The sequence below is a fragment of the Apium graveolens genome, chromosome 11, assembly GCF_009905375.1.
Source record: "Apium graveolens cultivar Ventura chromosome 11, ASM990537v1, whole genome shotgun sequence".
Taxonomy (NCBI): domain Eukaryota; kingdom Viridiplantae; phylum Streptophyta; class Magnoliopsida; order Apiales; family Apiaceae; genus Apium; species Apium graveolens.
In genome coordinates this window covers 117,301,278-117,319,024 of record NC_133657.1, presented here as the reverse complement: position 1 = coordinate 117,319,024, position 17,747 = coordinate 117,301,278, and the positions used below count along the sequence as shown (strand labels likewise).

At 30.7% G+C, this 17,747-nt stretch overlaps 2 protein-coding genes across 2 annotated transcripts; both read left to right on the top strand.

Annotated features, from left to right (window-relative positions):
• The first annotated feature begins 4,553 nt into the window (after positions 1-4,553).
• Positions 4,554-5,944, top strand: LOC141695815 (protein FAR1-RELATED SEQUENCE 5-like). The gene is made up of 3 exons (XM_074500027.1): positions 4,554-4,645; positions 4,920-5,196; positions 5,669-5,944. The coding sequence occupies exons 1-3, from the start codon at positions 4,554-4,556 to the stop codon at positions 5,942-5,944; spliced, it is 645 nt and encodes a 214-aa protein (XP_074356128.1).
• Positions 5,945-15,691: 9,747 nt separating this feature from the next.
• Positions 15,692-17,322, top strand: LOC141695814 (uncharacterized). Its single transcript, XM_074500026.1, has 2 exons — positions 15,692-17,013; positions 17,067-17,322. Exons 1-2 carry the CDS (start codon positions 15,692-15,694, stop codon positions 17,320-17,322), a joined length of 1,578 nt encoding a protein of 525 aa, XP_074356127.1.
• Positions 17,323-17,747: the final 425 nt, after the last annotated feature.

The window sequence follows — 17,747 nt, the reverse complement described above, 5'->3', positions numbered from 1 at the left end:
AAACTTCTAATGGGAAAACCAACTTTCATATGTAGATTATTTATCATAGAAATATATAACTTATCCACCACAAGAATAAACAATGAACAAACCATCCTTTATGGATCCATTAAAAGAATCATCTCACTTTGTGCACTGGAGTTCAAGCATTTTTGTTTTTTAAACAGTATTTCACATTCTTTGTTATATAATTGAGTAAAAATGAGAACATGTTACTTAGGATTTTAACTAGAGAAATTTCTTCCACAATGAATTTACCAATTTTTAAACGTTAATATTGGATTATATAATCTGTGTTGTCATTTTCAATGTGAGTCATGATTTTATTTGACAATAGTTTAGTCAAGACATATTATGTTTTTGGAGGATGAAAACATTGAAATGATGGGTAACTATATCTTTAGTATGTGCTTATATTTATAATTGCAATATATCTAAAAAACTTTGTTTAGCGTTTTTCGAGCTTCAAGCCACATCAAGTAAGGTCCATCATCACACATTTTTATATTTTAAGGGATATAAAAACACTAAAAATTCTCCCTATTTCGCCAAAGTATCCTTGTGGTGAAACTTTCTCACCTTTAGTCATTGTCATTTGTACAAGGTGAAAGGAATCACAATGATTTGAATACCGAGCAATAAAATGTCAACAAAGAGCCATGGGCATTAGGTCAACAATTACTAGAGCAATTACCAGAGTATACATTTTTACCATGCCTATGTTTTTGTTCAAATGTGTTGTGTTTTTGTAAATATCTTTAAGCCATTTTTGATTAAAATTTACGTGTTCAAATCAGTTTTAAACATTTTACATGTCTAAGGTCCCTCTCCACATCATTTCCTAACCAATTTATTATGTACTAAAAATATTGTGAGTAAATTTGCTAGGCATAACAAAAAAACTTATATGTACAAAAACTTTAACATCACATGCTGTCAACAAATTAACTCAATTAAAAAAATAAAAAATTTCTTTTTTTATCTATATTTGTTTTAGGTTTTTGAGTGTTAGAGGTGATAATTTAGATTTTATAATTAGTAAATAATCTAACCCTAAACTCATAAACTTTTTAAGGTTATTTTAGTATGAAATCCCATCTACTTAGCCAATCACAGAATATGATGTTACTAAATTTGGTATCAGTTACAACACATGAATAATATTTTAGTAAATATAAAAAGTCTATTAATGTTTATTAAAATGACATTTTTATTCTATTATAAATTCGAATTTTGTTCTCCATGTAATAATAATATTTTAGGTAGAATATAATAAGATGTGACAGAGTTTATTATATAAACAGTATATCCTTTTAATTCCATGTTTATTTATATCACATATTACTTATAATAATCTATTCAAAACATACTACTTTTTTAACAAATGCTTATATTTAAAAAATTGTAGGTATACATATACATACATACATATATATATACTTATTTATTTTCTCAATACTCTTAAATAGATATTGAATTATATATAAGATCTCACATAACAGAGGAATCTATTTAATTTTCTATTTAAAATCAGAATAAAAGATCTTTTTAGATATGAAATTATATGTTAAACATACGGACACATATAAGTCATGCCACAATTTGTTTTTTAAAAACTGCCTAATTCATTCGAATTTCGAAATTAACATAATTTTTTTATTATTATCCCAAAAAAAAATTAGATAAAAAACCAGATGTTAAATATACCTCCCAGTTGAGGCCATGATTTTTTTTAAAATTACAATATGTCATAACATAAATTTTTTTACATTACCTATTTCATTAGAGTTTAAAATTTCTATTAACCATTTATTATAATCTCAACAATATTTTAGATAAAGAAACTAGATGTTGAATATACCCACCCCAAGGGTCATGAAACATGTTTATACATTTCAATTGTGATAATTTTATTGCGTGTTGAACACTCCCAATGAAATAAGGGTCAATTGTTAGTGCTGAAATTTTACATGAAATGACAGATAGGTGCTAACGAGAAGATTTTGTATTGAAGTAAAGATTCATGACAAAGGTTTGGACGAATGGAACATGACACCAAAACCAAGTCAAGCACCAACCCTTAAAAATAGGTAGATAGTTTATTACATTACCTATTCAATAGCACAAGTATGTATAAGTGGTTCCAAGACCTACAAGAACAAGAAAAGGCTACTGCATGGATATATATGAATAGAAGAGTCATATACAAGGGAGGGAGCTAAACAACACAAAACACACAAAATATCAATTATAATAAGAAACTCTCCATCCCTATCATTCCATGAATGAGAAAACATGAAGCTATATATAAACTTTGTACTTATTTATTAAGACATCCATCTCTTGTAATTTATATAAAATATTATAGTGGAATTACTACGGTTGGATTTTTACCCTTCGAGGGGGTTTTCGGCGTCATCGATTACTTTAGTCGATTACTTTAATTGTTCTTGCTCTATACATTCTTGCTTTAAACTTTTAGATACTAAATTGTATAGACTTAGATTTTAACCGATAAATTTTAGTAAAAACACAAGGTCATATAATTAGTTGACTAACCAGTCAAAGTAACCTCCAACAAGCTTGCTTACACTACTACTTGCATAAAATAGATAGTGTAATACACTAGTTTAGTGACTAGTTGACTACTTTACCAAGGACGATTAAATGGTAACGAATTTGATCGGGTAACTAAGAACTAAATTGTGTCATATGAATTGGTTGTTATTTAAAAATCCACATCTTTTGTGCAATATAAACATGTTGTAGATGAAGTCAACTAGTTTTCAACCATAGAATGTCAAAGTACTATTTTGTTTCATTATTTTTCTTTTTCATTATACTTTTATAATTTATCAAGAATTTATTAATTTTAAAAAATATTATATACATGTAAAACTGCTTGTGCATAGGTGAGGTTGGAAGTGGGTTGAGTTTTAAAGTGGTGGGTCATTAGTTAATTACCTTAGTTTCTAGTTTAAATTTTAAGGTTCTTTCTATTTGAAGAGCCCCCTATAGATATTATATATATAAATATATTTATAAATAATATATATATATATAAATATAGGCAAATGATCAAATAGAAACCTAATTTAAAATAAAAACTAAAAACCAATCCTCCACCATTGATCTATTAGCTCCGTGATTAATCACAGCCGCTCATTTTCTTTATTAAAAAAAAAAGACAGAGATACGCGTATTAATCACATCATAACCGTTTTTAGTTTCTCTCTCCTCAACCTGTCTCTCTCTTTCGTACATCTCTATCCCTCAAATCTCTATTTGTATACAATCTCTCTCGAAGCTATCTTGTATACTATCTCTGTTTCTTCGTCTCATTCGAATGCACTTGGATCATTAATTAGCTTTTTAAAGATGATAATAACGGATTTGTTGAAAATTAGTAATAATCAAAGTAAATATATTGATTAAATTTGTGTTTTATTTTATTTAATACTTTAATTCGATATAATTTTCAGTCAATTATTGTTTCTAACTTTTTTAGTGATTGTTTGCTTTTTTAAACTGTTTTAGTGATTTTTTCTGTGAATACTTGATATTGCTATCTAATACTTTAATTCGAAGATAATTTAATGTTGAACTGATTTGAAAGTTGAATTAGATGAAAGTTATATTGATTGTTTTGTGTATTTATTTGAGTATTTTTATTGATTCATTGTTTAACTGTTTCAATGCTTGAGTTAGATTTAGCTGTTTAAATGATGAAAGTTATCTTTTTGTTGAACTTATTCGAAAGTTAAATTAGATGAAAGTTATATTCATTAGTTAGATTGAGTATTTGAGCTGTTTATATTAATGTTTCTTATGAAAGCGTTTAAAGTGTTAATGAATCAGTTTTGGATTATATATTTTAGTTGAGTTTTTCACTTGGTTTTTAGTTATTTATAATTTTTATACATTTTTAATCCATTTATAATTATTTTAATCAAGGATATGTTTCTATGCTTAGGTTCGAGTTGTGGCGACTCGTCTCGGATTAATTCTGGTCTAATTAGTAGTGGAGGTTCAGAAGTTAGTGAAACTTCTGTTACAGATTATATTGTTTCACCTGGTGGTATGAAGTATTATTTGTCTAGTTATGTAGGTGATATTAGTGTGCCATTCGAGAATCAGGTCTTTGACAATTTAAATAAAGGTTACTATTTTTACAAAGAATATGCTTCATTGAGTGGTTTTGGGGTTCGCAAGATAGCAGAGAAGAAAGATGCTGATCGGACTATTACACTTAAATATTTTGTTTGTAGTTGTGAAGGATTCAACGATCCTTATGATGAAAAGAAAGCTCTTAAGAAAAGACGCACAGTTTCTCAAAGGTGTGGATACAAAGCCAAAATGATCTTGAAGTACATGGGTGATAACAAGTATTTTTTTAAAACTTTTGTTGAAATGAACAACCATCCATTAGCTAGTGAAACTGGTCGGCAGTTTTTGAAGGCTAATAGGGAGATGAATATTAGTCTTTAAACTATTTGTTTTGATTCTTCGAAAGAGAATATTGGTGTCAGCAAAAGTTTTTATTTTGCGACGAAATGGCTAGTGGTTTTGGGAATGTAGGTGCCAACTTACGTGATTTTAGAAATTTTAGTAGGGATGTTAAATCATTTGTTGGTGAAAGGGATGGGCAAATGATCATTTAAAAGTTTAAAGTCATTCAGGAAACTTCGGAATCTTTTTATTTTTCTTATGAGGTTGATTCTGATGGGCACTTGACGAAACATTTTTGGGCTGATGCAATTGGTCGACGAAATTTTGAGATTTATTGTGACGCGGTATCTTTTGATGCGACTTTTGATACAAATAAGTAAGAAAAGTGTACATTTTATAGAATAACTAGTTAACTAGTGTATAGTATTTAGTGATTTTTTTAGTAATTACTATTGATTTTCATGATACAGATATAACATGATATTTGCCCCTTTCACTGGTTTAGATAAATATGACAAGTGTGTTACTTTTGCTGCTTTCCTTTTGTCACATGAGAATATTGAGGATTATACTTGGGCTTTTGATCACTTTGTCAAAGCTATGGGAAGAAATCCAGTTGTCATTCTTACTGACCAGTGTCCTGCTATGAAGGTCATTGTACATAATTCATTTTCTGACAAAAATGGTTTAATTGCTAGTAAGCATCGTCTATGCATGTGGCACATTATGCAAAAATTCCGTAACAAGGTATTGTTCATGTAAAGATTTTTTTTTTATTAATCTTTGTTACATTATTTCATAGTTAGATACTAAATGTTAATTACCGTATTAATATTGTAGTGGAGCAACTTTTGTGAAGTTGTAATTTATAATATTTTACAAGCAATCACTAATCCTCTCTACGAAATGTCACCTATTTACTCATGTGGTATCTTTTGGGGAAAAATATACACTGATACATGGAGTTATACAGTCTAATGGTACTCTGCCTTTGAGAATAGCAATGCAAAGCATATTTTTTTCATTTGTGGATCCTGTATTGCCAATAAATACATGATACGGATCAACTGATGTATGCGAAGTATGTTGTATACTATATAGCACCCACTGTTCTATATTGTATTAGACATTACAGGTTATGAATAATAGGATATGTAGAATTGTATGGTCACCTATTAATTATATTACTGATAGTATATTTCTTGTGAAAAAATTACAGCTTGGTAATCGTTTATGTAAAGAGACAGATTTTATGAAGAAAATGAAGACTTACATATGGTCTTCAATTTTAGAGACTGATGAGTTTGAGAGAGGCTGGATGGAAGTTTTAAAGGAGTTCAAATTAGACGAGCATAAATGGATTTCAGACATGTATTCTATCAGATCTTCTTGGATTCCATCATTTTTTAGAGATGAGCCTATGTTTGGTCTAATGAGGACAACATCAAGAACAGAGAGTGAGAATCTCTTTTTTGGGCAGTTTCATAGGCAATGAGATACTCTATCTGAATTTTGGTTGCGTTTCCAAAGTGCAATGGAACGGCTAAGGAATGAAACTGAAAGGCTGGATCATGAGTCAAAAACTTGCATTCCGGAGACATTATCAACATGGTTTATTGAAGATGATGCAGCAATTTTGTTCACTCGTGCTATATTTTATAAAGTTCAGGAAGAAATAAGTTCTTCTTATTTAGATATGCAAATAAAGCGAATGAGTGAGGAGATAAATGGGTTTACACACATGGAAATCAGGGATGTTAAAGTTAAAGATAAACTATTCAAGGTGACATTTTTTACTGGTTTTAAAAAGGTTGATGTTTTATAAATGACAGTAAGTGCTTATATGATTAATGGTAGTAAGTTAATTTAATATTGCTTGGTTTTATCTGTTTGTAAATATCTTTTAGTTGCCCTAAATATTCTTGTATTCTATTAAAATTATTTAAGTATATTTTAGACGCAGGTGTTTTTTAGTAAGGTTCATGCTGTTTGTTCATGTAAAAAATTTGTAATGTGTTGAATATTTTGTAGACATGCCTTTTGTGGTTTGAAACAAATAAGAGTTACGAAGTTTCCTATGAGCCTTGCTCTAAATCGTTGGATGAAAATTGATAATTCAGGGAGTCTAATTCAGTTTCAGTATCAAATGATTACATAAAGATGCAACAAGCCTCTCTGAAATGGACAGATATCTAGTATGATTTTCATCAAGCTGTTAGCAAGACTGGAATGGTGTTTGAGAAGCTCGATTTTGTGCATCAAACTATAAAACAATTGAATACAGATTTGGATGTTCAAGGTGGTTGTGATGTATTTACTAAGAGAGATCACATTGCTGCTATGATTGGGGAACAGCCGAGCGAAGAAATTTCTGTACTCGTGCAAAATGTGTGCAAGACCAAAGGAAAATACTTCAAAAGACTGATTGGCGCGAGAGAGAAAGCTTTGAATAAATCCAAAAAAAGAAGTCGGCAATGTTCGTTGTGTAAGGCATATACTCATGATGCGAGGAGATGTGTTAAGAGGAATAAAGTTGTGGCAGAGTAAATTGTTGAACCATATTAGTTAGATTACTCTATATGATAAATTTAGTTTAGAAGGTAGTAACATTACTTTAAATTTGTTTATACAATTTTAAACTAGTCATGTCTCATAATTTTCTCTTTTATTGTTTTTGGTTTGTTACTTGAAATCTGTATATACTATTGTTTTTGTTATTGATGGAAAATCTGATTGGATTTTAACAATTATTATAGAAATCAGTTGTGAATGTGATATTTACAGGAGAGAAAGACAGAGAGAGAGAGAGATTGGAACAATTTAACCTCAATATCAAAATACTACTAAAAAAACTCCAACTATATATGATTGTCAAATATATTGATTATTACTGATTTGTATGATATATTATACTAATTAAGACAATAGACAATACTGATTTGTTGTTTATGTATTAGTGATTGACAACAAATATATTGATTGGTCTTACATATTTATACTAACAAGCAAAAATATAAAAGACTAAATACATAATAAATATCAAAGCACTATTTTAGTTTTAATATGGGTTGATTCAATCATGAATGATAAAAATAATAATAAAATTACTAAGTCATTGTACTGAAATACAATTTCATGGTTGATTAAAATCAAAATGTTGTTAAAAGAGTTATAACTGTATATGATTGTCATATATTTCTTTTATTACTGATTTGTATCATATGTTATAGTGATTAAATCAACAGAAAATACTAATTTGTTATTATGTATAGTGATTGACAACTTTATACTGATTTGTCTTACATAAAAGACTAAGTACAGAATTCCTGGAGTAATCAATAGACAAAAAACAAAATAATCGAAACATTAATTTTAGTTTTAAAATGGATTCATTTCGGTCATGAACAATAACAATGGCAATCACAATCTAAAAATCAACAATTTTTGGGTGTTATGACATACATTCCAAAAATTACTAAGTCATTGTACAATTACTAATTCAATGTACTGAAATACAATTTCAAGCTTGATCAAATTTCTCAGTGAGGTTAGATGAAAATGTAACCATCTTTTTTTTACTTGGACCAGTTTTGTGAAGTTTATTATTAGCCACCTTCATCATTGTCTTCTCAGCATCATCTTTGAACAATTTCACAGCTTCTGATATGATTGCACTGCTCTTTTCATTAATGTGAGATGTCAATATAGCAGTGTTGTATTTTGTTCGAAGCTTTACCATTTGTGTGAACTGACCACACTGCAACGAAAATAAATATAATATACACAAGTTATAAATCAAAAACTAATGTAAACAAATACTCCTTATATATTTAACAAAATAAAAATTCCAAAACAAAAGTACTAATCAAACTAACATATAAAAATAGTAGTGTTTGATTTTTCTTACCCCTTCAGTCTTCAAATTAATTTTCCAACTCTGTGTATTTCCCATATATGTCTTCATACGTCTCATTAAAAAAATAGCACAGTCATTTGCATTTTCTTGTGTTTTCCACGGCATCCTCAAGCAAGAAATCTTTAACTTGCGAAGCGTCTGAGATATAGCTTCAATACCTTTCCCTTGCAAATATTTGATGAAGTGAGAGTGCTGCAATTTAAACAATAGGTAAGTTTATTACATTCAGTATGAGTTCCTACTTCTAACGCTAATTATATCACCAAGGACTAATTGTAATTTTATCATATATTTATGTTGTATGGGTGTAGTAATCATACATGCACATGATTATTATCAATAATGAAGGCGACCCGAGAGCTGAATATAGACATAAGTAATCTCGTACTACATTATTACTTTAGTGCTATATTATCGATTAAAATGATTAAGATAATTAGATTACCGGAATATTTGGAATTTTTCCATAGTACTTCTTTGGTTCTTCATCACGCTTTATGTTTTCAATGAGAACATAAGCTGGGGTTTTCAAATTATAACATATCAAATGGTAGTGTTCATATGCATATAAAGGGAAGAACACCTGTAAAGATACAAAAAAAACTTGTCAATGATGTGTACAAAATCAGTAACTAATTAAAAAGATTTAATCAGTAATATACCATGTCTACATCTTGAAGTTTCCTTGTGGGGTATTTCTCTAGAATAGCATCCATATTATTCAAGAAGATAGGATATGTTTGAGCAACTTTCCTATTTAGATCAAGGCTCCAATTCTGTATGTAAGAATAATGTTAATATAATGAAAAATATTGTAAATATTTATTTATTAATCAAAATATAGTAAATTACCAAACCACCAATATAACAAAAGAAACGCAGTGGCGATTTTTCTGCCTTATAGTTCTCAGTATCATTCAGTATTGTAGACCATGTGTCGACTACAGAGTAGTACACTTTCGCATCAGATTTCAATGTATACAAATGCTCTCTTATGCATTTTATTCCATTCCAATCAAATACCTCTTCCGTGTAAAACAGAACATAAAAAAAGAACAGATCAATGCTTAAGGAAATAATAAATAAAGCACCTTGTATTCCACATATTTAATATTCTCCTAATTTTACGGTTAAGAATAAATGAATTACTTATAGTCCATCTCTATTTGTCATTGACATGTATCTCCACAATGCAATATCTTCAGAAGTATATTTTGCATTAATATCAATAATTCTATTAATATATGGAGACTTTGCATATGGACCCAACTTTATCACTCTTGTACTTTTCTCTCTAAGCATCTGTTTTGGGGTCACAAAATCTTCATTTCCAACATCATGTTCATGTTCTTTATTAATATCGTCACAGACTTGGTTCACGATATCATAATCCACTCCAAGTGCAAATGATTGAACGGATGCAAGATCTTTCTTCTCACTCTCAGATAACTCGATGTTTGGTATGATCCCCTGTTCCAAATATAATATATCTATAATATCCATTCGACTTAGAGGATCTCGGTCCAAATTAACTACACCATCACTCTCAAAAAACTCGATGTTTGGAGTGCACACCTCTTTATCAGTTGTTACTTCGGCCCCTTGTGTTCTTTCATCACTAAAACTTGCAGTTGCATTCTTCGTAGCAACTTCTGCATTTGGATTGCGAGGTTCTTCACCATGTTTTGCTTCTTCATGTTTATCCTCCTCATTTACACTTGCAGATCCACTTTTTCTAGCAACTTCAACATTTGTTTTATCAAAAATTTCATTAAACACATCTTTAACAACTCTGAGTTCCATATTATCTGGATATTTTTCCATAGCACTCAAAAGATCCTTCTCAAATTGAATTTTTGAATTAATAATATTTGTTGCTCTGTCACGCAACAAATCCACATAATCCTGACAATTAACATTGTATTAAAAATGGACATTCAATAAGTTTTCTTATATATGTTACAGATATCAATTAACATTACTAACAGAATCAATTAATTAATAAATTACAGTTTAATGATTAGTGAAATGTACTTCTGTGACCAGCTACTACTTGTAGTTAGCTTATTGGTTGAATTTTACATGGTTTTTAACTTAGCTAAAATATTGGTTGAATGAACATGATTTAGTATTATAAATCATACACAGTTTATTAAGATAAAGTCAACTTGAAACACTTGATTACAATTTCATTATTCTATCGTGTATTAATCTATAGTAAGGTTATTAATCTATTCTGATTTATACTGTGTAGCTGCCGTTGGAAAAGAATTCATGGCAAAAGACATGGCGTTGAAGAACACAACAGAAGCAGAAAAGCACCAGATTACAGACCAGGGTTCTAGAGCACACATTACAGATAGTCAAGTTAAATTACTAATCAAGAAGTGTATGCGAATAATCTACAATATTAGTGTATGCGAATAATCTACAATATTACCTGCTCTGCCATGTCACTAATATTGTCTTCTGATTTGTCATCTTCTTCTTCATCTTCTTCATTTTCAATTTATATAGACTCATTGCACTCTTGACCATCTTTTCTGTGTTCACCTAGATCATCAGTATTGCAATTCTGTTGCATAAAAATATAAAATACAATTAGTTCATTGATATGTAATAATTTTATCAGATAGAGATATCATTTTTGATATTTTCCTACTTTAAATTTTTGCATATTTCACACTAGTTAATTGTTTTTAATATCATACTTCTGATTTTACCTTAGCTTGTGGCCAATCATTCCATCCGTCATCAACATGTTCTTGACTAGGCAAATTATCATCATCAAGAGAAGTATATTGATCCCAAGTCTTCTGTAAACAAAATAAGTAAGTCTAAAAATTTATTTTCAAAAACTGTAAGAAAAATCTTTAAATTATCCATGAACTATGTTACCTTTTTTGACATTTCAGTAATATTCTCTTCATTTGGCCATATCCGTCATTATTGTCGATATCATTTGTTACTTTTTATTGTGCCGATTTCCCATCATCATTCAACTCTTTATCATCTTTCTCTCATTCACTCATATTGCCATTCAATAAATTCTTCTATATAGATAAATAGAATACATTGTAAATATAACGACTAACTGCACTATATATATTAATATTGTACTATATACAATAAATGAACTTATAAATTATGTTTTACCCTCTCTAGAGTTGGACTTTTTTGTGATTGTGATTGTGATTGTGATTGTGATTGTGAAAAGTACTCCTTTAGCGTAGATAGAATTCTTCCTTTCCCAAACTCTCCAGTATAAACCTCCATTGCTTGCCTTTCTTTCAGTTTTTCCTCTATCCACCCTTTAAAAGTGGGAAATTTTCTCTCAACTAGCTGAACAACCCTGTGCTTCACTCGGTCAACATAGAACAACTAATAATCACAAATAAAATAAATTTTGTTAGTAAATATTAATAGTAATATTTATCATTAAGTAATTATTTTAACTGAACAAAAGAATTATCTTACAGTAAGAAATATTTGTGAGCCTCTGAAAAATGTTGAAGCTGTATTATTCCAACTGTCTTTTGCCATTACTAGATATTGAATCAGAAAAGCAGCCCAGTTGTATGAAACACAACTATCCAAGCCATCAAATTTTACTAATTGTTTATCAACGTACGAATGAGTAGCTGTTCCTATGAGAACGTTTGATAGAACAACTAAAAAATTGATTTTAAACATCTCTGTCACATTCCTTTCTTCTCTAATCTTCTCAACAACTCGAGCTGCTATTATTTGCTCATTTGGAAACTGAGATAGCCATTCTTTCATTCTTCTGGAAGTTTCTTCATTTGTTACTAGTTCAACTTTTTTACCTCCATGAGGTAGTCCAAGTACATAGAATATATCCTCTTCAGTGATCACAATATTTTCTTTCTCAATTTCTATCATCACACTCTTATGGTCAAATGCTTGAACTACTTTTGAACTTAATTTTGATGGTATCATCTCCAAATCAAAATCAAGCAATGCACCAAATCCAGACTTTTCCACCCATTTTTTCTGATCAGCGGACAGATGAAACACTACTTCGCTAAAAAGTCTTGGAGAGTTTCTAATTACAGTTTTTTTCTGATTGTCATTTTCCTAATATAATTCAATAATCACAAAATTAATATTGCTAGCTAAAAAGTAATGTCTAGTCTCTGAACTATAAATATGATAATTATACAATGTTCTTTTTGTGATTTTTTTGTTATTAAATACTGATCTATGACAACTAAAATACATATAATACAATTTAATACCTGATCATCCATATTTGATTTTCTTTTGTAGGTTTTTCTCTTTTTTTTGGTTCTTGATCTTTATTCATCATTAATCTCTGAAAAACACGAAAATATACATATATATAAAAAGATTGTCAGTTATTTAGTTATTGATTAGTACAATGAATGAAGAACCAAAAATAAAAATGAATCAGTAAATATACTCATTGTATAGTTAACACTAATTAGTAATTATTTATTATTATAAATACCTTTCGACATAATTTTATTTTTTTATCTTCTCATGTGCTCCTTCTTCATCACCTGTTGTTTGTTCAGTAGTATCTTCATCTCTAATTTGATCCACAGATTTGTCTTCAACCTGTTATATTAATGGCACAGAACATTTTTTTGGTTTAAAATATTGTTTGGGAACAAGGCATGCATAAAATTGTCAATTAGACTTTTGCTATATATATGAACCTTGCTGGAATCTTATGAATGAGTGTTAAGAAGAATATATAACATTCTTCATTCAGATGAGGCAAGTCTGGAATGTAGGTACATATGTTCTGTATATACAAACTAGGCTAAACAAGTTCACCAAATCATACAAAAATTGTGTATCTGTCTAATTCGAGACAGATACAATCTTTCATGCTCAGCTAATATTCTGTCATCACTACTCACAAGTTAAATCCCCTATACTACACTCACAACCATTAATAAAAAGTATACTTCCATTCTGTTTTTAAATTCATTAGTGAAAGTTCTAATTAGCTTTTCTTATCACCACCATTTTAACTTTGAAGACTAGAATTGTGTCAAATCACAAATATGGCATATATTTCTATACTACACACACGGGTAAAATTTGAGTTTCTTTTGAATGAGTTCAGAAGATGGTACGAAAAAATTATGTTAAAATCATGCGAGCTACCCAAAATTCATTCTCGTGTTTCTAGTTCTAAATATGGTTGACCTTGAAGTTTACATCATTCAAGTTTATGAGACCCTAAGTAATATACAAACTGCAGTTTTCATATAACTATTATTTAAAAAGAACTCAGAAAATCACTAAAAAATTGATTATTTTCACGCGTTTACAGAAAAATACCTCACGAAAAGGACTTAGTTGAGGTCTTTTAGCTCTTGCTTTCTTCCATTTAACTGGTGGCATTGTAACATTTTCTTCCATAGAAGAATCCTTGTCTCACCTTTTATTGTTATGTTGATTCTCTACCCATATTAAATTAATGATTAAATCCTTTTATTAAAAAAACACTAGAATTATGTTATTAATTTAAAATTCTATATACCTTTGGGTACTTTTTTTATTATATCTTCATCTGTGCTTTCAGAGTCTGTATAAGCAACCAACTCAACAACTTTTCCTTTTGATGGCGATCTTAATTTTTGAAGGCGTGGACTTCTGCGTGCTTTCATCTTTTTCCTGCAAAAAATGCAGTTACATATTATCATACAGGAATTAAACATATCTCAAAACATTGGTAACTGGAATCATATTTCATTTTATTGATTTTTTAAATAAACAAGCTTCAGATCTAAGACACGTAGTTTTTTAATAGAAACATCTAATACAACTCTTAGAAAAATATAAAAATGCACTATAAACGCATTCCACTAAAACATTTAGTCACAAAAACTGAAATTAATTGAATGTAAAGTAACGTTCAAATACCACTATCCAACTAATTCTGTTCATTGTTCATAGATATCTCTCAGGCATCCATACACAAACTCACAAAAGAATTAGTATAAACTCGAATTCTATTCTAACTAAAAAGCTCAACTCAACTTTTAATCCGGGCGTCCAAGCAAAATTCAGTCAATCCAAGCTCAAATTATCAATCTGGGTCTATTCCATTCCTTAAACAACCCTAATTTCTAATAAATATCTCAACAAGTAATGCATTCACGGTTTCAAAGTATATCTTGAAAATCAGTATAATCAGTATAATACAAACATTCAAACACATTAATCTAAGAAACAATATGAACCTAATCAGTAAATTACACAACACTTTTTGTTCACATAATCAAATCAGTAAGAGCATAAAAATTAGAATCATAAATTTTGAATACATACTCTATTAGCAGTTAAATTAGTCTTAAATCAGTGATTAAATAATAATTAACATCTATTTCAACTATACAATAACAACATCACTTTATAGTTTAATGACAAAAATTAATTAAAAAACCACAACAATAAAAAAACACATATTGAGTAATAATCAACTAATAAAAGTGATAATCGATTGCTGTTTACTGTCGATAAATTTTGCACATAGAAACATGTGATGTTCTCAAAATATATCTTAAAAATAGGTAAAATCAATAAAACTCAAACATGCAAACATATTAATCTAAGAAACATTATAAACCTAAACTGTAAAATACATAACACTTTTTGTTCACATAAATACTGATTTTAGACACAAATTAGAAACACAGAGTTTCAAAACATACTCTATTATTAGTTAGATTAGTGATTAAATAATGATTAATATCTATTTCAACAAAACACAACATCAATTAGGAAGAGTATTAATTAGTAAGAGCATAAAACTTTAGAAACACAAATTAGGAAGAGTATTAATGAGTAAAACATACTCTATTAGTAGTTAGATCAGTGATTAAATACTGATTAACATCTTTTCAACAATACAAAAACTGTTGGTTTTTAATCTAAACGTTTGAATTATGTTTTATTTATATTTATTTGTTTTATTCACTCTGGTTAGACCGAGTCTTCAGCTGAAAGGATCAGGTGTCAAGTAGTTGCTAGTTAGTAGGACAAGTGGTGGAATAACGTTCTAGTCATGGAGAGTTTGTATGAGTCAGTTTAGTTCTCTATTTTTCAGTTAGTTTTTTCTTTGCTTATGAATTCTATATATGTAAGTGTTGCTTCATAAATAAAATACGTCAGTTGGACAAATACTGTTTTGTCTTCTCAGCTACATTACATTTTGTTAACAAAACGCATATATATATCTGTGATTTCCCAAGAATCTGGTATCAGAGCCTCAGTAAATTGATTGAGTGGCTGATGCCCAAATATATGCCAAAGACAACAACAACAATGGAGCCAGGAAGAAACAAAGACGGTACAGTGAGTTTGAATTATCCCATGTTGACGAGAACGAATTATACAGCATGGGCGATGAAGATGAAGGTGTACATGCAGGCCCATGGCGTCTGGGATGCAGTGGAACCCAAGGATCCCAATGGGGTGGTAGAAGAAAAGATAGACAAGCTCGCCTTGGCTGCTATTTATCAAAGCATTCCAGAAGACATCCTTTTATCGCTTGCAGATAAGGAAACTGCAAAAGCAGCGTGGGAAGCAATTAAAGTAATGAGCCAAGGTGCTGAACATGTCAAAAGTGCAAAAGTTCAGACCCTCAAGGCGGAATTCGAAGCAATGAACATGAAAGATACAGATTCTTTAGACGTTTTTTGTCTGAAAATCACAGCCTTGGTGACAAACATTCGTGCATTGGGAGAAGTTGTTGCTGAGTCATACGTGGTAAAGAAATTATTAAGAGCTATACCTCCAAAATTCTTGCAGATTGCTTCCACAATTGAGCAGTTCGAAAATCTGGAAACAATGACTTTCGAAGAAACTGTTGGTTCTTTGAAGGCTCATGAGGAGAGGATGCGAGGACCAAGTGAAGGAAATGGAAGTCAGTTGCTTCTTACGGAAGAGGAATGGATGAAGAAAGAAAAGGAGGAGAGCAAATTCTTGCTCACTCATGATGAATGGAACAAACGCTCGAATCGGGGTGGACTCGATCAAAAGGTGCGAGCAAGAGATAATAATCGAGGTGTAAGGGACAGGAGTCGTGCAAGATGTTTTAACTGCAACCTACTCGGGCATTTTGCAGCAGATTGCAGGAGACCAAAACGAGACAGGGACAACAAGGAAGAGGTTAACATAGCACAACTTCCCAATGATGAACCTGCACTGTTATTGAATGAACTTGAGGATGAAAATGAGAAGGTGGTTCTCATAACCGAGGAAAGAGTGTCTCCAAAATTGAGTCAAGAAGCCGAAAGAAATCAGATGAAGTCCAACCTATGGTACCTGGACAACGGAGCTAGTAATCACATGACAGGTCAACGTTCGAAATTCAGGGTACTGGACGAGAAGGTAACTGGACAAGTCAAGTTCGGAGACGGATCGGTTGTCCACATGAAGGGAAGAGGATCAGTGGTGGTCAGAGGAAAAACTGGAGAGGAACGAACCCTACGTCACGTGTACTACATCCCATCCCTCTGCAGTAACATAATCAGCATTGGGCAGTTAGCAGAGGAAGGGAACAAGGTGACAATTGGTGGGGATTACTTGTGGGTACGTGATGCATGTGGAACTCTACTTATGAAAGTCAAAAGAACTCAAAACAGGTTGTAAAAAATCATTCTAGAAGACGGTGAATCACATTGTATGTTGTCAAAAGCGGAAGAAGACACCTGGCTGTGGCATTCTCGATTGGGACATGTAAACTTCAAGGCCTTAAAGCTGATGGAGAACATGAAGATGGTGCATGGGTTGCCAAAGCTATGTTTCCTCAAGAATGTGTGTGCAGGGTGTCTTATGTCAAAACAGGACAGGAAAAGCTTTCCGTCACAGTCAAATTACAACACAAAGAAGGAGCTGAAGTTGATTTATGGAGATTTATGTGGTCCCATCTCGCCAACTACGACTGCAGGTAACAAATATATATTTTTGTTGGTTGATGATTTTAGCAGAGTCATGTGGGCTTACTTTCTGAAATCAAAAGATGAAGCCTTTTCAGTCTTCAAGAAATTCAGAGCAAAAGTTGAAAATTGTCCGGAGAGAAAGATCAGAGCATTTAGAACATATAGAGGAGGTGAGTTCTGTTCAAAGGAATTTGTGAATTATTGTGAAGAGGAAGGCATCGAAAGACAATACACCGCCCCATACTCGCCATAACAAAATGGCATCGTGGAAAGAAGAAACAGAACAATGGTGGAGATGGCCCGTAGCTTATTGAAGGAAGCACAACTACCAAATCACTTTTGGGGTGAAGCCATTCGGCATTCTATTTACATTTTGAATCGATTGCCTACGAGAGTAGTGTCTGATATAACTCCGTACGAAGCTTGGTCAAAAGTGA